The sequence below is a fragment of the Triplophysa dalaica genome, chromosome 23 (assembly GCF_015846415.1).
Source record: "Triplophysa dalaica isolate WHDGS20190420 chromosome 23, ASM1584641v1, whole genome shotgun sequence".
Lineage (NCBI taxonomy): Eukaryota > Metazoa > Chordata > Actinopteri > Cypriniformes > Nemacheilidae > Triplophysa > Triplophysa dalaica.
In genome coordinates, this window is record NC_079564.1 from 8453956 (window position 1) to 8471945 (window position 17990).

The following is a 17990-nucleotide window of genomic DNA, read 5'->3' on the forward strand; positions in this document are numbered from 1 at the left end:
ATTGTGCCATTGCATGCGATTGTAGTTTTAAGAGAAGGTCCTCAGCTTTAAAGTGTCAAAACCAAATGTAATAATTCCGTTGCTGAGATATAGCAGACGGGAAAAACTTGCATTGCACAATCCAATCATTTTACAAGATGCCAGAACTGCCAATTCATACGCGAGCAGTTTAAACACATGAAACGAAATCAAAATACGGGACAGATGTTGTGAAAAAGCCACATATAAGCTTTGTCACAAAACTGTCATTTATTTCCAAAAAGGCACACTTATTATAGAAAGTGCGGCACATGATTTGACGCGGCCAAACATACGGAAATACTTAACAGGCAATTAACTTTGATCAAGATGAGCGCGATTGGAATCTCGCTGTCACTCTTGTGTCTCGGGCAGCACAAATATTTGCTTTCTCCCTGGTTCTCGTGGCAGTAAAAAGCAGAGCGGGGACGCTGACTAATGAAACCTGGCAGACTCGCAACTCTTTTTCTCACACTGAAGTATCAAACAAAACATTTCCTCCACGGCAGGGTCAACCACGAGCAGGACACAGTGGAAAATCATTGGATCAGTAGAGTCGGGTTCGGGGGAAGAGGGAGGGCAGCTCGCCGGCGGAGTCAAGGGGGTTCAGCTGGCTCAGGTTGGGCATGTGTACTTATTCAAACTCATGTTGTATTAATAAACTCATATTTATTTTATTCTGAAAACAGCGAGGGTCTTTTTCATTGCAATAAATGGGGAGTAAACATTTAAAGCACATTTCGTTTTTTATTAATAATCTCCACTTTCAATGAGATGTTAACGGTTGAGTTTGGTAGGTTCAGATGAATTATTTATTAAATAGTTAAATATTATAAAAAAGTATATTAAAAAGTGAACTGTCCCTTTAAGGTTGCAAATATACAACAGTTGCTGAAATGTCAAATACTTGGAATAATGTGCTACAGTAGCTTAAGCAACACCCGATCGGGTCAAACTGAACCTGACTGCTATGAACACATGGAGCACTGCCAATCATGGAAGTCACCCCACCGATCTCATTTTCACCCCTCACCAGGAGGGGTAGAAAGACACCTAGTTACCCTCTCAATAACTGCCCCTGGGGGCAGATTTTACACTGATCCAACATGAATCAGGCGGTGCGGGCCGTGGAGCAGTTTTCAGACCGTGACTGCGGCCAGGCGGACAGAGACACCGAGTACACAGCATGACATGCAGACAGTCAGAGCCCGTACAGAAATATTAGAAGCTGACAAATTGGCCCGGGCTGCGGGGGAAGGTGTGGGAGGGGGGCGGCGGTGGGCGCAGACCAGGGAGACTGACAGCGCATGTAAAATTCATAGTGTCCCATGGGCTCGAAGGTAATACTTCGCCACTGAGGGACGTTCGCGAGAAATAGGCACCCCGCTATTAAACGGTTGTTGATGCTTTGGCTTAAAGTTTAATGGACTGTTCTTTTGCTCGTAATGTAATGTATACACTCTGTTTTGACTTATCCTTTGGGGCTGGGTTTTAAAACTTGCCGCTAAGAAAGCGGGCTGCAGAAGTTATCACAGTATTAGAAAATCTTGCAGCGGGTTTCACGGGAGGCGAAGCCTGCGACAGTAAGCGCAGAAAACAGGGAACCCCTGAGAAAACGAAACGTGCTGGACTTACTTCTAAGTCGTTGAAGAAGAAATGGGTGTCAGCCAAGTTGAAGATCATCTCTTCCATTCGCAGTCCCAATGAAACCGACGTTGGTGGATCCTAAAAAAAAAACATACAGAATAATATATTTTTCCTTTAGTAGAAAAAATAAGATTATCTAGGGCACTCTAATGTTATATAATCTTGAATCACCCCTTGTGTGTTAATTAATTATTAGTAGTATTTTTTTATATTTGTGTGGCATTGACTTACAGAAAGGTGCTACAACGGGCTCTACACAGAAATGCCATAGAAGAAGAATTTCCCCAAAGGTTCATATAAGATCCAATTCTTTCTTAAGAAAAGGTCCTTTGGATGATAAAGGTTATTTAAGCTCTTTTAGACAAAAATGGTTCTTCTAAGACAGTGGTTCTCAACTCCAGTCCTCAGGCCCCCCCTGACAGACTATTTTAGATGTGTCCCTATTGAACACATGAACCAGTTAATGAAGTGATGATTGATCAATAATGATGAACACCTGCTGGTAACAAAAACATCATCAGTAAGAACAAAAAACATAATATTGTTTCCTTTAGTGGGGCTCTTACCCCTTGATTTATTTTTTATATCAGCTGTTATAGTGTGTTTCTGAACAGCCAGACAAAAGACAAAATTGTTGGAATGAAACTTTCTTCAACTGTTTAAGTCTGAAAAATATCGTGACACACCAAAATCAACCAACATTTGTACAGACTCTTATAAATATGCTTCAGAAACAAACTATTTCAGCTAGCAAAAAATGTAACATAATAAATCAAGGGTAAGAGCCACACTAAAGGAAACACTCAACACTATTATGGTTTTTATTCTTATTGTTGATGTTTTCAGTAGTGATTGTGTTTGTTAACTTCACCTTTTCATCATTAATGACTCAATCATCACTTCATTATCTCAATAACTCGTTCAGGTGTTCAATAGGGAGACATCCAAAGTATACTGTCAGGGGGGCCTGAGGACTGGAGTTGAGAACCACTGTTCTAAGATATCGTAACCTTTGTGAGTGAAATGAATGGTGAGCAACGTAAGCTATAGACATAAACATTTTAAAGATGCACCGATATATCGGGCAATAATCGGTATGGGTTGATAAAATCAGTTTTTTACATTATCGGCTATTGTAGTTCAAAAACAGCCAATGATCAGGGCTGATATATCAATGAATTTGTGCTCTGTATATTAAAAAATATTTAGTAACATCACCATATTGATGCTGAATTTTAATAATAATTAAATTAATAAATAACATTCAGAAAGTTAAGAAATAGAAATTGAATATTTAAAATTGGAATCAGTATTGGTTTTGGCAGATATTATTCTGAATAGGCTATCTGTATCCATGGGTCTGTATCCAATTTAGTATCGGTTCATATAAAAAACATAAAAATTCAAATTCACATGCGTGGCTCTATTATAAATAGTTAAAAAGCTCTCTGTAAAAGGAGGCTGAGCTTAATTTAGCTATTAAAACTCATCTTAGACGTGCTGAAAGGAACTTGAGGTCAAAGTGCCATCATAAATATACAGTAGCTGTCTATACACCTTACTCTAGATCATCTTTCCACACATTACTACTGATGCATCTCACCCCACTCCCCCTCCACAATCTGATCTCACGTCAGATAAAGTATTTTTCCAACTATTTGTAAAAGGTTCAAGGAGGGAATTTAATAGAAACGGGAAGATGCACATTTTTCCTTCGCAAAACTGCTTTAGCGAGTAATGTATGAACCTGTGCATTGGCAGTAATCAAAATGGATTACTCACTCCAAATATAATGGACTCTTCTCTTTTTTAATGTATTTTGTTTCCACAGTAATGCAATACTAGCAGTAATGGTCATCTCAGTGGCTGCGTTAGAGTTGATACTGTGTGTAGATGGAAGTGACTGCTACGTATAATGTATTAAAGGAACAGTTCACCCAAAAATTTTAAAATTTCGGTCATCATTTACTCACCCTCAAGTTGTTTCAAAACGGTATCAGTGTCTTTGTTCTAATGAACACAGAGAAAGATATTTGAAAGAATGCTTGTAACCAAACAGTTCCTGGCCAGCATTGACTACCATAATAGAAAAATCTGCTTTATAAATTATATTTGTTCTGTTGAACAAAAAAAAAGATATTTTGAAGAATGTAGGAAAGCGAACAGTTCTGGGGCACATTTGACTACCATTACAATTTTTCCTACTATGGTGGTCAATGGTGTCCTAGAACTGTTTGGTTACAAGCATATACAGATTTGAAACAACTCGAGGGTGAGTATCTAATGACAGAATTTGGCATTTTTGAGTGAACTGTCCTTTTAAGCTTCTTTAAAAACAAAAAATCTAAACAGATTAATTAAAAAAGATAAAAATCACATTTATGTATCTGTTAAGGTACGTTGAATATTACAAAACGTTCAATAGCGCTTGATCACAAAGCAGTGCATATGAAGTGATTGGTTCCAAAATGAGATAACCCTGTTTAAAAAAATATATATAAATCAAACTGCATTTGGTTCGCTTAGATTAAAGCCATAATAACTTAAAAAATACAGATAATTTACACAATAAAACACAAAACTTACACGTTAACATAATAAAAAACATGATTTCAGATTTTTATCTCATTTTGGAACCTAACTCTTCATATGGAGTAAATAGATCCAGTAGCGTAAAGACGAAGTAACCCTATAATACGAACTAAAAGCGACCACAAGGCTTATTAAATGAGCGTTTATGCATCGGTTTAAAATCATCTTCGTAATCTTCATTCCACATGGGCTTATGTCTCTATCAGTGGCCGCTCTCTGGTTCTTCATTAAGAGGATAGAGTGAGTGCGTGAAGAGGACAGGACAGCAGAGATGAAATGAAGGAGGGGATTTATTTCGGTGTCTGTGCGGCTGTGCTGAGTCAGAAAGCTGTGCCGCAGGGATTAAAGCTTAAACCCACCTGAAGAAACGGCTGAGCTTTTAACTGATTACATCCACGCTCACAATGAAAATGTTTTAACTGCGGACGTTGGGAGGGGAAACCACACAAGTAGAACAGAATGCCCTAGTCACTGATGATGGGTAATAACAGATGGTTCACACACTTTTGGATCTTGCATAACTTGAAAACCAACTTCTGTTTATGGATTATAACTGTGCTGACAAATGTGAACTTGATTTCATAGAATGAAAGGTTGTGTATTTAAAAACAATGATCAAACTAATTATAAGGTGAAACAAATGTCCGCTTTAAATAGTGTAGACAAACCTGCATTATTCAAAACTATTTTTAATTGTATGCAATAAAACTGCATGCATAAGAACTAATAGATATTATTAAACACATAATATAACTTTTAGATCGAACCTAATATAGTTTATTGCTTTGTATAGCACCATGGGTGGTAATGCTTAAAGCAAACAACACGTTTGAATATTCCTCCCCTCCCGTCTATTTCGGGCCTGCCACTCAGTCATCTTAATATAAACACCTGCGTGTGTATCTGACAGTTAATAAAAGCAGGTTTGGTGGTGAGAGGTATGCAAAGTGCACTTCTCCGGCCCGCCAGATCCTCTCCAATTAAATCTAAACAATCATTCAGCAAGAGAGTTAAGAATACAAGCGGGCCGGAGTGCCAGAGGGTCTTCTGCTGCCGTCGCCACCTGTCCCCACACATCAGCGTCGCAGCAAAGGGCGCCAGGTCCGCCCCTCTAAAATCCCCCTCACCCCGCGGCTCTCCCCTCCAGGCGGACGGCCACACAGCTGGCCCGAGCCATCAGCTTTATGGGAGAGAGCTACTCTGATGCCAATTAGGATAACTGATAACCACAGCGGTGAGCTCTCCGGCATAGCTCTATTTATAGGGCTCTTCCTCAACAGCATGCCTGGAGGAAATAGATTTTGGTGAATGTGAGTGAGTTTCTCACTGTTTATGTTGAGGCTCATATCGGAGAAATGTGAAGCACCTTAGGTTTTAATGTAAGGGGGTTGAGATGAGTACGCTGATATGGTTTAAGAGAGCATTATGTGGTCTGTGATGTTGTGGATGGGATAAGTATATTTTGGGTAGGAGGGCAATGCGTAATCAGATTATGACAGCAAAGTGATCAAGACAAAGACAGGAAGAAAAAAAAAGAAAGAAAGAAGGACAGAAGAAAAAACAAAGAAAGAAAGAATGAAAGAAAGAAAGAAAAGTGCAATGACTTAGATGAGTGTGAGTGTGTGTGTGCGTATTTGCGTGAGAGAGAGTGGACGCAGACACATCTCATTTCATGTTGCGGCACTAGTTTTGCTTCTTTACCCAGCATGCTCAGCCGAGATAAAGTAAATAAACAGTGCAGGGTCGAGGGCCAGAGCTCCCTCACCCTTAAAACAAAACAACACCCCCATCAAACACCCTGTCTAAGGAACAAAGAGAACAAACCAGCCGCCGGGCCCGGTTCCACTGACATACGAGCGCTGCTGTCATCTATACTCACCACAAAGAAAACCCTTCAAGAGCCAAAAAATGCCACTTCTGTGATTTATTTCCCTCAAACTAGGAAGCAGCTTTTTACATTCTTCTCACAAAGAAAGTCTAACAACACGTGCATATTGAATTCCGATTACAGCTGCATCGAATGCGTGTGTGCGCGTGTATGGGCGATAAAATAAGGGTGAATTCAGTAAGCAGTCTCCCAAGTCAAATAAAGCTATGAGATCATTGAAAAAGCCTGAGAATTTGACATTGCTGTATTTCCCAAATTGTTTGTTTTTTAAGGTTCAAATATAGCTACGACATTCAAATAAAATAACAAATACGGCACAGAAGTAAACTAGTTTTCATTACGTATTCATGACCCCATTGAACCTGCTGAATTTGATGGTATGACGTCCATTTTTAAAAACCTAAGAGATATAATTCACTTAAATAATCGTCTAAAAATACAGATGTTTATCATCAAGCAATTTATTCTTGACATTCTATAAGAATCTTACCTCTTTTAAATGGCAATTAAAGCAAACACTTATTAAACTAACAATGCAGGACTTTTATAATACTGAAAACCCGTAGGAAGTGACAATGGACATTCCCAGTGCAACTGGCTTGTAATCCTTGCCTGTATCAGCCACATAACTCAGACAGCTGCGGGCCAAGCCAAATGCCTGCGAGGCCTCTTCCAACTTATTAAAAAAAGAAACAATTACCCGATCTCAGAGTTCCACGAAGCTGAATCGTAAACCCAAACAGTCCCTCTTTTCAGTGTGTTTTGTTAAACTCTGCGGCAATATTTGCCCGTGTCTGCTGCATCACTCACCCTTCCGAATCTGTTGGCGTAAGACCCAGTGAGCAAGGAATGGAAAACGATGATTGTTTCATCCAAATCCCAAATGAACACGCGCTGAGAAAAGAAAGAGCAAAATCAATGGCTCACTCAGCATGCAAGATGATCTGATTGTCAATAGGAAGGGTGCATAGATTCATGTGCCCTGGGATCTATACACGTTCACCGTTCATGGTCACCACAGCACCCCACAACTGCGGGACGAGCCACCACCACACCATCCATCTCCTTCCCCCGATGCATTAACACAATCAATACCAACAAGCTAATTAACTAGATTTGTTAACATGCTATGATGTCAGCTTGCTAATGGGGGCAAAACCCGTCCTGAGATCCAGGTCATGGTAATGAAACAATCACGAATGTGTTCTGTACAGCAGAGAAAGGTAGACTAATGTAGGAGACTAATATACATTTTCTGCTGGGAACCAAAAATTTAAGGCCAAAATGCTTCTTAAATTTGTTGTCATCGGTGCATTTTTCATAGAGCAATAGAGCATTCTGAATCAACTGCACTCTTTTGAATACAGTAGAGTACAAAATCTGAGTTCATACTAGTTATCTGGGATTCAAATTCTTCAAATAAAGGAACTTTTGGGATTAAAAACGAAACAAAAATTAACGCGAAAATATGAAATTACTTTAAGTATAATTCTGCAAGGCATTTGCAAGGCAGCAAATGTGAGCAAATGTGCAACTTTGGTTCCTTTGAAGCGTGCAAGATGTTTATAAAATGTCGGCAAGATGAACATTAACAAATCGTGTATTACAAGATTTTGCACAAACTTGTTAAACTAAGAAGATATATCAAAAACTCGCATTTAAATTTTTCGCAATTTTATTTGCCAGCACTACAATTTGTATAAATTTACCGCAATGCAAAATACTATTTTCACTAGCCGTCTCAGACTTTTATTTGACGTCTAACCAGAGACCGAAACATACTTCTACATAATCAAACGTTTCATGGTGATAATTTATTCCAACTATTCCACCTTGTATGAAAAATTGACAGTGTGGCAAAGGTCCAATACCTCAAGGTCAGAGTCGGGAGGAGGGGATGGGTTATTGTTCCTTCTCCCCCTGCCACGTGACTTTCCATCCGAGGCCCGACGCAATCGATCCGAATCTGAATCTTTAATGGGGGTTGATGGACTGTGGATTGTACTGTACTCTCCTGCAGAAAAAAAAGAGGAAAAACGTGTATCAGAGGTGGAAAGTAAAAAAGGAAAATGAACATTGTGGCTGGATCCATTTACCCCTCCAGTGCTCATGGCAGTGGCAGATCTGAGTTTAGCAGATCAGTTTATGCCCCAGGTACCATTTAGTCAAAAGTAACGGCAACGGAAGGGTATTGTTCATTAATTCCGTTACTTACCATTAATTCTCAATATTTTATTACCCAAAAATAGCTCAATGTGCCGTTTCAGGACCAACCCACCCTCCTATTTTCCAAAACATATTCACTAAAGCCTCTTACCCGCAGGTTGCTCTGAAAGGGCCTGGCTGGTGATGCCTGATGAAGGTTCCTGTAAGGTGTAGGTAGCCGTGGTGGACGGCGTGGTGGGGCTAGTGTTGTTACTGGTCATATACGGAGAGGTGTATGGGCTATTGTTGTAATACTGTGCGTACTGACTCTGGCCAAAAGCGGGATAGGAGGGGTAGTCCTGCAAAAAGACATCAAGAAAGTAACGTGAGATAGGCGCTCAGCGACGCTGCTACTTCACAGCACAGATTCCAAAACGTAAACGTGACCATATGTCTCCCGTGTGCTACATCTGGACAGTGATCTGTCTTCACTTCTTTTCTCATTTTCCTCCGCTTGTGGCATAATTCATACACAAAGACCAAGAGGTAATCCTCGCGTACAGTGGTCGGGACATTTAGAGTGATTCATATCAAGTGAGTAATATGCAAGCGTACACATGTTCTATAAAAGCTTCCAGGAGGCCGGAGAAAATACGACGTGCGGATGCCAAACATGCACTGCGGACCAGAGTCAGAGATAGAAAACGTAGGAATAGCTACCTGTTGTGTACTGTTGAATCCGGTCGAATTTGTGAGGGAATTGCTTCCAGTGTAAAGCCCTGAAGTTGTTGTAAAACTGCCACCTACCCGTGAAAGACAAAACGGTGAGTTATCTACATATGCAGAGTAAAATCTGAACAGATGTGATAGGCATCAAGTCTTTTGTACAACAGAAACACATCAGACCGTGATAAAGATCAACATAAAACACTAAAATGGTGGTAAAGCAGACAAAATGTTTTTTATCAATTAGATTTTTAAATTGTCGAATGGGGGCAGATTCAACAAGCAACTCAAAGGCATTAAAAAAACGCCTTGCGGGTATCATAAGGGCATGAGGCATTGTGAGTCTGTGTGTGTGTGTGTGTGTGTGTGTGTGTGTGTGTATGTGTGTGTGGGATACAACAGTGGCTTTTTCTCTTGCTATCTCTTCTCTCTGTATCAGTGATCAGATCTGATGGTTGGAAAGGGGGTCGGGTCTATTATTTCATCCATCGCTACCCTTACAATAACAGAAACAGTGGCACTGTGTTATCCTCTCCGTGGGGGGGACGGGAGGGGTGGTGTGGTCTTTTACCTGACATCCTGCCTCAATGAATATGCATATCTGTCTGCTTTTCAAGCTGCTTGAAGAAGCACCTTCTGGGTAATTAAATCTCTTTATGGAGAGATAGCATCTAATGACTTAATAACATACGTGACATGAGTTATAGGGAACGGGACGGCCTGAAGGTATGAAATCTTCATTGCTTCTGTTGCTTTGTAATCACATCAAGCCCCAGCTCAGAAAATTTCTCAAAGCTTAGTGATGTTTACTGAAAGTATTTTCCCAGAAGCATTTTCTCATAACATTAACAGATTTTAAGCGAATGAACAGCTGCACTGATGCGTTTCCAATGTTAAATGTTCACAAAATGTACAGACATGAAAAAATAAAGAGAATCATTTTCAGTTGTTCTGAATTTACTATTTACAGGTTTTTAAGTAAAGGTGTTAAAATAATTGTTTTTGTTTCTCTTTGTGAACTACTGACAAAATGTCAAAAAAATATTTAATGTTTTTTATGAGCAGATATTTGCAGAAAACTGAAGACAAAGGGGTTAAAAATGAAAAAGATGCAATGTTTTCAGATCCTAAAATATTCCAAAGAAAACATGTTTTAAGCGTTTTTAAAGCCTGTTGAGCATTTTACACAGAACTGAAGGGGTCTCTTAATTTTGTCCTGAACTGTATTTTGAAAATAAGATAAAAATTAATTTCAAAACCAATAGAAATCGTTTTTCAGTGAAAAAGACATAATTCATCTTTTGGTCATTAGTAAAATAGTTTTTTGCTTGCTAATTTTTATGTATACTCTCTCTCTCTCTCTCTCTCTTTCTCTCTCTCTCTCCACCCACTATTTGCTTCAGAAACGTTCGGTTTTCCTCTGCAGCCACAGACTCACATCTCACATAAAGTGAGAGTCATCAAACTCCCGTTGCACAACAAATTAGCTAAATCCACAGTTCAAACAGTCATAAAAGCCTCGACTTATGGGATAGCAGTTGACTCCGGAGAGAGCACGGAGCCACATAAAAGCCCAGCTAGACCCCCTCCGGTCCCAAAAGAATGACTCCATGCTGGGTAGAGGTCTGGTTTTTCCCAGGGGCAAAAAGAAGTTCCTTCCCCCATGCTCTCTGTCTTGCTCCAGTTAGTTCAGTTAAGACGAGACACTGGCTCTCCTTATGGCCTCTGCGATTGGGAGTCCATTTGCCTTGCTTGATCAGTCCTCTTGCCATGGGCTATGTCTATCATCAGTGCACAATATTTGTAGCAGAGGTTTTGTAGGCCTCTCTGGGGAGCTGGCGATCAAGTCCAGATGGGCTTCTTTAAAAAGCAGTCTGCTGCCTCTCTCACACTGTGTGTGGAATGGAGGGAGGCCCGATCTTTGCTGTAATTATCCTCTGGTCGCGGTGGAAATCGGTCAGTGAAGTCCCACTTTCGTGCTGCATAGCTATTAAGCTCGCAGCAAGGGAAGCAAAGCTCAAACAGGTGTGAAAATATAAAATTAATTCCTAATTTAAACTTGGATGAACTGAGGGAAATTCAGTCCAGTGCTAAAATTTGTTGGCATGTAGTAAATCTCCACTAACAGAGAGAAAATACAGACCAATAGTCGATTGGTATTTCTGAAAAGGGGCCAGTAACAATTCTGATAATTCTCTTTATTCTGTGGTGGGGAGATCGGGCTAGTTGTCACAAGTTGTCGAAAGTTTTTTTTTTCTCTAGCAATGTATTTTTATGTATGTAAAAAAATCTTACTTTCGTATTACTGTTGGCAAACTCTAAGAGAAGTGAGGCAGATGTGAAGTAAAGAAAAAATACATTCATTTTTTAATAAACGTCAGACCAGAGCCAATTGTAAAAACATTAATTTGTCATTTATGTAAATTATATATATTTTTTCTTAAGTATGTGTTTCATAATCATACACATTTTTATAAAGCAGATGAATACGCTGTTCAATGCATTTTTAGAATGCAAGACTTTATAAAGTAAACCAACCTTTAAAAGTTAGTCTGGAGTGTGACAACTAGCCCCGGTCTCTCCCTCAGTGATGACCATTTGAAGCCTGAAAGATCCTTCTGTGTTACACTTCTAGACCTTCATCTCGAAACCCAGTGCCGTTCCATTAGACACAAAAGCGCTGGGTAAAAACATTAATTTAATTGTATTCCCTCCGACAGCTGGGTGCAGTCGGCCTCTATTGGGGTAATAGGACAGCATTTGGTATCATAGAGAGGGGGGTGGTCTACGCTACCGCGTACAGACTCTTCCTGTGAGTTCAGACCTGCCCAATCGATGAGGCATCAGGAGGAAGCCGATAGGGACAGACTGGTTTGGTTAATGGTCATCTGTCATCTGCTTTTGCAGTTAGTGGCTAATGTGTTTACTGCTGTGTGGGCTATGTATGGCAGACTGAAGGTACCTCAGTGTCAGTGGATGATCTATTCTAAAAGTCGGTGTGGGATGAAACCAAATAAGTGCTCTTAAAGGAACAGTTCACCCAAAAACACATATGTCGTTATTTAGGCGGCTTGAAATGGGTTTCCATACCAGGATAGTTAATTCTAGTACTTTTATGAAGAGTCTTTAACATTAAGGGGTGAATAAATAATGAGTATATTTTGGGGTAAACCAAATTATTCTTTAAAATACTATTCACATTTTAATCATGATTGAATAAAATGATCACGATTAATCGCATCTAAAATAAAATGTTGTATACTGTATATACTGTATGTATTGTGTATTGTGCATAATAAGTTTCCATTTATAAACACATAAATGTACAGATATTTAGAAAATATCAACAATTAAAAAATTACCAACAATTTAAATTATATAAATGTTTATTAATGTCTGTATTTTACTTAAATATATGCATGTGACTGTATGTGTTTATACAATTAATATGCACAGTACACAGAAATATATTATGTAAACACACTTTTATTCTAGATAGCACATCTCAAATGATACATAATATGATATAATGCCATTCTGCATTTTGAGAAAATTCAGCATTAGACTCAATGCATAAGAAAATTTGGCCTGTCTGCAAACATTTAAGATTTATATTCGCCACGTCTCATTTCGACGGTGTGAACAGGCCTTAAGAAGGCAGCGGTCAGAGTAACATTTACAGGCCTGGTGTTGAAGCATGATCAGCGGTTTTTACTTATGAGCCATGGAAAGAACCTTGCACAGACCGCATGTGTCACATTATTTCTGTGAGATGCTCCAAAGCACTTTCCAAAAAACGTGGAGATGTTTCAACCGTCACACATTATTTGGAGATTAGAGAGCTCAGAACAGCAATCGCTGTTGAAAACTCGGAGAAAAGCACAAAGAAGGCGGAGAAAGACGCATGGGCAATGTCCCCGCTGGGTGGCGGATGGTTTGCCTGACGCACTTTGAATTCCCTTAACAAATCTGACTTCTATGAACTGACCTCAAAGACAAGAGTCCCGGGTGTTCCCTCTTAAGCAAACATTTATAAGAACATACGAGGCCGAGCACGAAGCCAAAACATGGAGAAAAAGACCGGTCTTAATAGAGGGGAAAAGCCAGTTATTTTTTCCATCTGTCCTTTTTCTCTTATGGCCTAATGCAAAAAAGACTGTGTCTAACAACAACCCAATACAAGCATCTGCTCGGGGATGTTATGATTCGGTCTGTATCTGCCATTAATTGTGTCCTCTTTTGAAGGGGGGTGGAAAGGAATCATGCCTCTATTTTGCCACTCTACCTGCAAAACCAGAGGAGGAAAAGAGGAGATTCTGACCTTGCATCTGGTAACTGTAGGGCGCTTGTCCCGTCTGAGGTGTGGAGAAACCGGAGCTGTAGCTGAGGAAGCTGCTCTGGCCTGGAGACTGGGCCTGGTTCAGTCCACTCTCTGTCTTGATGCCTGCCCACAATGGACCTAAATCAGTTAGTGACACCAGAGTAGTATGATGCACAGTCCTCAGTGTTACTCCGTCCATGGCAAGAAAGAGAAAAGATGGCGGCATTTTTCACTGGGCCATGATTCAAGCTACGCCTGAGGTACGAAAGGCAAAAACAAGTACACGAAGTGGAAAGAAATCCCTGCTATTTTTATTAATAATATGTAATATAAATATATACCTAATGCAAGTACTTTATGTAGTAAACATGATAACTTAACCTGCCTTCTTTAAAACATGTATTATTTCCTTAAAGGTATTTAGAAATTCTGCGCAAATCAGAACATTTAAACCCATTCTTTGTAAAAAAGAGAACTTGTATGTATTAAAGATATTCAGGAATTTTGACAGAAAGTTATATTTGGCAAAAAAAAATTGATGCACAATTGTAAATGCAATGTAATATCAATCAAAGTCTAGCTGTAAGACGGCTTCATCACACACGGTAGTAGATGTATAAGATGTATAAACAGATGGATAGAAGACAACAGATTGAATGCTTTTGGTCCAAACTTGGCTTTCGAGACTAACAACTGGACAAGCAGAGACAGAGAGACTACTGGTGGTTTACGAGAGCTGTTGGCACACAAGAATCATTTTCGATACTGTAAACAGAATTATAGCAGAATAGGCTGAACTTCGTACCGGTGAGTACCGTTTCACTTCAAGCACTGATGGCAACTTTGCAATAAAGCACTGTTAGCGCCAAACTCAGCGTATCAGGAATCAGGATGAATCAGGCCCAGTGCAGGTTTGCTATTTGCTTCCACTCAAACAAACATTGAACTCTCTGGAGCGCATCTGAGATTAAACAATTTTATCCGAGCGCATATTTTCGAAAAGGTTTCAGAACGTTCAATCCCTTGGACTGAATATTTACATTTGAAGTCGGGTTCTCAAAGTGTAACAGCACTGTGAACGTTGTGTTTCGAAGTCAATTCTTTACATCTCAAATTTTTGTTAAACAATCAATTTAGATTCTCTTAATCTGCAGAATTGGCTGTGGTTTAGGACACTTCAAAATCTGAGTAAAAAATGAAAGGCACCGTTCACCCAAAAATGAAAAGTCTGTCATCATTTACTCCCCCTTAAGTTGCTTCAAACCTGTGTGAATTTCTTTGTTTGGTTGAACACAAAGAAAGATATTTGGAAGAACATTAGCAACATACATTTATTGGGCACCAGTGACTACCATTTATGGTACAATTATGGTCTTCAAATAACCAGTTCAACTTTAAACAAGTAACATGTAAAAAAACAAGACCGATTTTTTAAAAGTTATTACATTTTTAAAGAATATTGGTTCATTACGATAATAACGATCATGTTATCGACTTTGGTATAGTAGTGTTATGGTTACCAATGGACATGTTTTACTACGGTGAGAGTTTGAATCTGTTTGAGTGAAGAGCAAATGAAACCTGGATAACAAAGCTTCAAAGAACAGAAAATAAGCCAACTGAAATGTTGTTTTTGCTTACTGCAGTTACCATAGGCTGGAATTCCATAGGGCTGTCCTGGCTGAGGGTACGAGCCATAGGCAGCAGCTTGCTGCATTCCTGTGGTGTATTGCGTCTGTCCGTACGCGGCCATATTTTGGGCGGAAGGAGTTGGAAGAATGTGTGGATAAGGTCTGCTGTTTGAGGGCAAAAGAGCGGAGAAAGACATATCTTACCCAAAAGCGCACATCGTAAATTTGCTCACAGACACACTCTCTACTATTCTGCTACTAAATCATAAATATTTGGCCAAGCTGTGAAACAGAGAAAAATACAGCCATTAAGCAGCTGATATACATTGCGAAAGAAAAATAAATCAGGGGGGAATTGTTGCGAGATAATAATTACAACAGATTTTGGAGCGCGCAAGCTGATGAGATCAATGCAAACAAAGCAGCCGCAGAGTCCAAGATCTGGCAGAAGGATCTAATTAAAGGTCCAAATGAAGTTGGATGCTGCTTATTTTTTAAAGAAAAATAAAAGGAGCCTTACTTGGAAGGGTAAATCTGGGGAGAGAACTGGTGAGTTTGTCTTGGGCTGAAGCCACTGCTTCCAATGGCTGCGGAGAGAAGAATCAAGCACATATTCGACATTAAAAAATAAGGTAAATATTATTCTTTGCCAACAGAACTTCTGGAATCCAAGGCAACCGTAATTACATTGCGTTGCACTATTTATTTCGCTAACCCTATTTTAGGTTGAAAAATGAAGAGAAATAACGAAGGAAAATAATCAGGTAATATGGCAGGCTTTTCTGCTGACTGTACACATAAGTACCAACACAGATTGGAAGGGCCCAGTGTCCACACACACAAACAGAGAATGTTGTATTGCTCTGGTCAGTGAAGGAGTTGAAGTTGACAACACAATAAGAAACCAGTAGGCCCGATTACAGGTAAGTACTAAACACAAGCAGCTTTCTTCAGAAATACACCGGCCCTGTGGTTCCCGGCCCTTAATGACGGCATGGAGGGCCATTCAGTTAACTCACACAAACACTGAAGAGCAACTGGAGATCTTTTGATGTGCCACTGAATGCACAGCTCAAGTCTGGGAGTTCTAGAGCTGGATTTGTAGTTCCCTTAAATGTACACTGAGAAAACTTGATTATTATAATTTTAATAAAATTGATGTCGTTTATTGTACAGTAGTGGCCAAAATTCATATTTGTGCAATATTTCAAGAGTTTGGTTCCAAATGAGATAACTCAAAATTTTCAAAAATCTTGTTCTTTTATTGTGCATTCCAATTAATATCAATCAAACTGCAGTTGGTTTGTTTTGATTTAAGCCATAAAATCTAAAAAATACAGCTAACTAACACAGTAAAACACAACAAAAACATGATAAAATAATTTTAAAGTTATCTCATTTTGGAACCAAACTCTTCATTTGTTTTAATGCCCCCTCCGGTTAGATTAAACCATTAATATATCAGGTGTATAGTACAAAATTGACAAAAACTTTAAAGGTACTTTTCGGACAAAAGCTCGCTGTAAATAATGCATATTTGACTACAATTTTATTACTTATTTGTTGAATATTTGTTGAATATTCTGTAGACTTTCTCCAAGGCTATGTATTTATAAACTGCACTTGTGTAACTTTGGTTTATACTCCAAACACTCCAATGCAACGTTCAAACAATTTTTGAAATCTGTCTTTATAAATATTTGTAAAAAAAAGCAAAAATGTCAATTGTTCAAAACTTGACTTCACCTTTGACAACTACTGTATATCGCTGGGGTCATTTTGAAACCTTGTCTCACATATTTTTTGATTTTGATTTTTATAAAATATTTTATTCGTATCATTATTATTAGTCACACTTTATGTTTATCACTGGACTTATCTAGCCAATAAAAAAGCGTTTAAAAGTGCTTTTCAACTTTGACAATACAGTAATTAATCACTTGTTTTGTAAGGACAGCAATGATATTAATGTTAATTATTATGAATAATTTGATGTTTATTGTTATAATTAGAATGAACATCCATGTCAAAGATTGCACACACAAAGTATACATCATCATCTATACAAATTTTGGTGCATTAGCTTTTGCAGGATGTCTCTCTTCAGTAGTCCTGAGCTATCACGATACATTACGAATATTTTGATGGTTACGTTTTGTGTGTATAATCGGCTGTGACATCTCCAGTAAAAGTTAGTTAGGGAGATCCCGCTCTGTGTAACTGTATTCTCTACACCCTGAAACCAGGAGCTTTTCCCCACACTTCAGCACCTGGCCTGGACAAACACACAACCACGGCACTGCTGCATCCCCTGAGTATAAACCAGAGTCTCAAATGACTACATTTCATTCATATTGTCAGAGATAGAAGTCCGAGCTGTGATTTATATAGGTCTAACATAAAAGTATCAGGTACTTAGTCAAATAGGTAGGGAAATAAGACAAATTAGCAGCAATGTAATACTCCATGAAGAGTTCTCACACTCACTGGCATTTGTTTAGTAAGTAATGTGAGCGGTCTATAACATGGAGCGGATCCACCTAAATTTGTATGCGCTTGTTTCAAAATATACCATTGAGAGTGTAACGTTTACAACACAAGCTATTTTTGTGGTTTGAGAAAAATCAGTTGCATTTTTCTTTGTAAGACTGAGTACAAAAAGGCATTTCATTTCTGTAATTTACACTTCACGTGTTTCTCCATAAATTAAGATTTACCGTCGTTTATTTGTTTTTCTATTGGTAAAATGAAACCATGATTAACAAAATACTCCACTTCACATGCGTAAATTGGGTATTAAGTTTGGACGTTTAGAAGTTCATCACTTCCTGTGCCTCTTCTTATCAGTCATTCATCTCTAAGATCATCAAGCACATCACCGTGTGTGTGTGTGCGTTTGTGTGCGTGTCATACCTGATCCTGAGAAGCTGTCTAGGGAGCCGTCTGCTACAGAGGTGGTGATTTCGGCGCTGCTCATTGGCTCTGTTTTAACTGCAAACAGAAGGAAACCAGGACGTTTGTG

The 17990-nt window shown here is 38.9% G+C and overlaps 1 protein-coding gene across 12 annotated transcripts in view; it reads right to left on the reverse strand.

The window, feature by feature from the left end:
* The window catches only part of eya1 (EYA transcriptional coactivator and phosphatase 1), a 73031-nt gene that overhangs the window by 12340 nt on the left and 42701 nt on the right, over positions 1-17990 (reverse strand). For 7 of the 12 annotated variants that reach the window (XM_056738833.1, XM_056738831.1, XM_056738832.1 and 4 more), the window contains 9 exons: positions 17882-17959; positions 15489-15555; positions 14979-15133; positions 13338-13475; positions 9011-9093; positions 8463-8649; positions 8017-8159; positions 6956-7039; positions 1654-1743 (listed from right to left, as the gene is read on the reverse strand). In XM_056738833.1, the coding sequence (XP_056594811.1) occupies positions 1654-1743; positions 6956-7039; positions 8017-8159; positions 8463-8649; positions 9011-9093; positions 13338-13475; positions 14979-15133; positions 15489-15555; positions 17882-17959 (1025 nt within the window). The remainder of the gene's footprint in view (positions 1-1653; positions 1744-6955; positions 7040-8016; positions 8160-8462; positions 8650-9010; positions 9094-13337; positions 13476-14978; positions 15134-15488; positions 15556-17881; positions 17960-17990) is intronic. The other 5 variants (XM_056738834.1, XM_056738841.1, XM_056738836.1 and 2 more) reach the window with 3 other exon arrangements.